Source organism: Penaeus japonicus, unplaced genomic scaffold (genome assembly GCF_977035675.1).
Source record: "Penaeus japonicus unplaced genomic scaffold, GWHDUDI00000001_assembly GWHDUDI00000006, whole genome shotgun sequence".
NCBI lineage: Eukaryota > Metazoa > Arthropoda > Malacostraca > Decapoda > Penaeidae > Penaeus > Penaeus japonicus.
Genome location: NW_028234408.1, coordinates 21,372,910 through 21,377,909, shown reverse-complemented (window position 1 = coordinate 21,377,909; position 5,000 = coordinate 21,372,910). Strand labels below are relative to the sequence as shown.

Sequence of the window (5,000 nt, the reverse complement as noted above, 5' to 3'; positions counted from 1 at the left end):
TTATATATATATACATATATACAGACCTATCCATATATACACAGATTTATATTATATATAATAATAATAATATACTATATCATATATATATTTATATATAATATAATAATATTTATATAGACATTTTGTGTTGTGTGTGTGTGTTAGAGAGAAGAAGTGTTAGTTCTGTTCACTCAAGTCACACACTGCAGACCAGAAACAGTACAAATGACACACACATTAAACACTCAGAAACTATATAGAAACACGACTAACTCAAACACTCTAAAACAAAATAACTACATATCACACAAAACTCCTCACCACAAACTCTCAGTCACTAACAATCAATAATAATGAGAGATATGATGACACACTCACTATATACACACTCACAAACCAAACACACACAAACACACAAACTAACACTCACTCTACTCACACAAATCACACAAATTCACAGACACTGACACCAGACATACAGACACAGACTCACAACTCACACACCTCAAACACACACACTCACTCACACCAAACACACACTCACACAAACACCTTAATATCACACACACTCTCTCTCACACACACAAACACATAAACTCACACACACACACACACACAAACACCACACACACTCACAGTCACATACCACAGACAATACACACACACACCACACACACACTTACATAAAGTAGATAGAGACCACACACACACATGAAACACACACTCACACACACTCACACACACACACCACCACACACAAACACTCACCACACACACCACACACCTCCGATGTAAATGCATATAGATATAGTACACACAAATACACATACATACACACCACACACATTCACACAACACACACCTATACACACAACACACACCACAAACACACACACACACACCACACACCTCACCACACAGACATAAATATATATTTACACACTACAGACACACACACACACACACACACACACACACACAACACAAACACACACAAACACACACTCACTCACACAGAAGTATAAATCTACACACCCAATTACACAGCATTAACACACACACACTCAACAAACACTCACGCACCCACACCACCACACATACTCCACCCCACACACATACAAACACACACTCACACACTACACACACACCACACAGCACACACACACACACACTACAGAACTCCACATCACACACCCTCCACCCCACCCACCCACCAAACTCCACACCCACCCACACACACCTACCAAACAACACACACCCAAACACACACCCACACACACACAGAAACACACAAAAACCAAATAAACACAAACACATACACCACTCACAAACACTCACACACACACAAACAACACACACACACACTCACCAAAATAAAATAAAAATAAAAAAAATAAAAAACATCACACACACAACACACTCCCAAAACACACACACACAAACACTACACACACACACACACACACACACACACACCACACACACACCACAACACACACACACACATCCACACATACACACACACACACATACACAACACAACACACACACACAGTCAAACATACAACACCAACACTCACCTACTCCACACACACACACAAAACACAACACCCACACACACACACCCACCCACAACACCTCAACACACACACACACACACTCACACTCACACACACACTACACATACACACACACACACACACACACACACACACACCACAAAACACACACACTCATTAAACCACACCTTCACACCACAAACACAAACACACACACACACACACACAAACACCCCACCCACACTCACACACACACCCCCCACTCACACCCCACACACTCACACACCACACACACACACACCACACCACACACACAACACACACACACAAACACACACAAAATACATAACTCACACACACACACACACACACACACACACACACACACTCACACACACTCTCACCACCCAACTACAGCACACATATTAAAAACACACACTCTCACACACACACACACACACCACACACACTCAAACATACACACACACACTCCCCAACTCACATCGAACAGACACTACACACACACTCACACACACACACACACCACACACACCACACACACACACTTCCTACTCATACAAACACACACTCACACACACACTCCACCACACACACACACTCCACCACACACACACACACACACTCCACCACACACACACACACACACACACTCAGCAAAACATACACACACACAACACACACCAACACCCACACACATCACCACACACCCACACACACACCCACCCACTTCCACACACACACCCACACACACACAACACTCCACACAAACACCCCCCACAAACACTCACACACACACACCACCACACACACACAAACTCACACAAACCATGAACACACACACACACACTCACACACACAACACACCATTACACTACTACACACCAAAGACACACACCACACAATCTCACTCTAACTCATACACACACTCCCTACAACACACTCAGATCTCTCATCAACATCAATCACACACACAATACAAAAAAAAGTAATCTCTCAAACACATCAAACAAAAACACACACTCGTAACACAAACTGCTACAATCACAAACAACAACTCACCAAGGTCATACTCTAAAGTATCACACACACAAAAACACAATCAATCACTACTCTAACAAACTATCCTCTACGAACAATTGATAGTATCACACTCTCTAACACACACAATACCGATCAAACACACAAACAAACCACAAACTAACTCACACAACCACTATCTCACTCATCAAGTATACAATACTCAACAAAAACACTCACACACGCTCACACTCACACTCTCAATCAAATCACTCAATCACCCACACGACACCCCACCCCCCCCCCACACACTCAATCAGACAAAAAACACCCCCACACACTCACACACACTCCAACACAAACTCACACACACACCCACATACTCACAATTACCCCCCACCCCAACTATATATAACTAATCTACCACTCAAACTTCTAACACACACACACCACACAATCGCGCGCAACGAGCGCGAGAAAATATCACGAGCTCAGAGAGGCTCGCGCTCGCGAGAGAGAGAGAGAGAGAAAGAAAGAAAGAAAGAAAGAAAGAAAGAAAGAGAGAGAGAGAGAGAGATGTATTCATACATACATATATTTGATTCTCCATTCAGATGAATTTTCATGTGGTTTCAGGAAAGAGAGCTAGATATAATGACCCCACCTGAAGTCATTGATTCTCCAAAGCCCGTCAATACCTTGTCAGCCAAGACAGCCCGTCTAAACTGCTCAGTAACGGGTCATCCAACTCCCCGCGTCATATGGTACAAAAATGGGCGGCCTGTCTTTATTAAAGGACGCATTGTTCAATCAGGCACCAACCAGCTCCTGTTCTACAATTCAATAACTGCTGACAAAGGAATGTATCAGTGCCTCGCTATCAACGATGCGGGATATGCGTAAGTGTTTGCTTGATTCTTTATTGGTGTGTGGAAGGAGGTCAAGTAGCTTAATATCCAAGCTGTGTTATATTATTAGAGACCTGTTTTTCATTTGAATTGGCTTATACTTCGCAGTTGTATGTTTAATGTTGACCTGTCCTCAGCTCAAGTTGGGCCCTCGTGGTAATCAACTCGTCCAAGAACCAACCAGAACCACCCCAGAACTTAAATTATGTAGTTCTTTCGCCTACCTCGGTTCTCCTGACATGGGATGCAGTCTTCCCACTTAACGGCAAGATCAAAGCTTACTCAGTACATTATCTTGAATCAGGTAATTATCTTTGTCTTATTTTTAGTTTGTATATCTAAGGCATAGTATCATGGATTACATTATTCTCTAATATATGTATGATTTATGTAAACCCTGGTATCTACTTTCTCAGAGCAATGCACTTTCTTCTATTACAGAGGGCAGTGGTATGGAGAGGCAGGAAGTTTCCTTAAATACATCACTCCTACTAGAAGGTCTGAAGCCCAACACAAACTATACAGCCTTTGTAAGAGCCTACAGCAGCTTCCCTTCAGAAATTTCAGACAGCTTGGTGTTCCGTACAGCTGAGGATGGTGAGTCAGCATTCATAAACTCAATATTAATATTAATAAAAAGATCAATAAAACATTTAATGCAAACTTAAATAAAATATATAGAAGTGATTAACACGTATTATAGAAAATATAAAAATAGAGAAAAAAAAATAATAATAAAAAATAACATTAAAAAAAAAATAAAAATTAAAATTTTTCAAAAAATATAAAATTAAAATGAATATTTTAAAATAGAAGTAAATTTAAAATTAGCAATTAATAAATAAAGTCAATATTCAAACCCGCCTTTTTAGCGGTCATTAAATTCATTCATCCTACTATGTTTGTGGTGCCTTTTAACAGGTATTTAGCAAGTTTTGACATTTATTCTCCTAAGTTAACCCCTTCACTACAAGGACGCATATACTGCGTTCTTGCAGCGCTCGTGAGAAACCCGAGGACACGCATACTGCATCATGGCTGCGTTCTGTTGGAATTAAGTTTTCTTTCGTCCGGATACTGTACGAGATCTTTCAGAATAGAGGTTGTATATGATACGATGGATTCCTTGACTTTCATTATTATTACATAAGAGTGGGATTGGCTTATACCAGGGGAGGTACCGATGCGCCCTGCTAGCAATCATTTTATTATTTATTTATGGAACATTATGTAAAAATATAAAACTTATTATGATTAGCTTACTACTTCAACCGTTTTCTTTTGTCATCTGAGTGAGGCCTCCCACCAAGGTCACTCTTTCCATTTTCTTCCCAACCCATGTAAATAACCTGTCATATGCATATGGGGGAAGAGGTTAACTATGCATATTTTTATATATAACACATGATGATTATGTTGAGGTTTTGGCTTAAAACTTGTAGAGGTTTTGGCGTGGGGAGCGTCTTCTACTGCCCGTAGTGAAGGGGTTAAATGTATAGCAATTTGTTTATAA

The 5,000-nt window shown here is 40.5% G+C and overlaps 1 protein-coding gene across 6 annotated transcripts in view; it reads left to right on the top strand.

Moving 5' to 3' along the window:
* Positions 1-5,000, top strand: part of LOC122254642 (protogenin) — a 195,900-nt gene that overhangs the window by 168,193 nt on the left and 22,707 nt on the right. For all 6 annotated transcript variants that reach the window (XM_086537740.1, XM_086537739.1, XM_086537738.1 and 3 more), the window contains 3 exons: positions 3,216-3,478; positions 3,625-3,791; positions 3,929-4,084. In XM_086537740.1, coding sequence (XP_086393866.1) covers positions 3,216-3,478; positions 3,625-3,791; positions 3,929-4,084 — 586 coding nt within the window. The remainder of the gene's footprint in view (positions 1-3,215; positions 3,479-3,624; positions 3,792-3,928; positions 4,085-5,000) is intronic.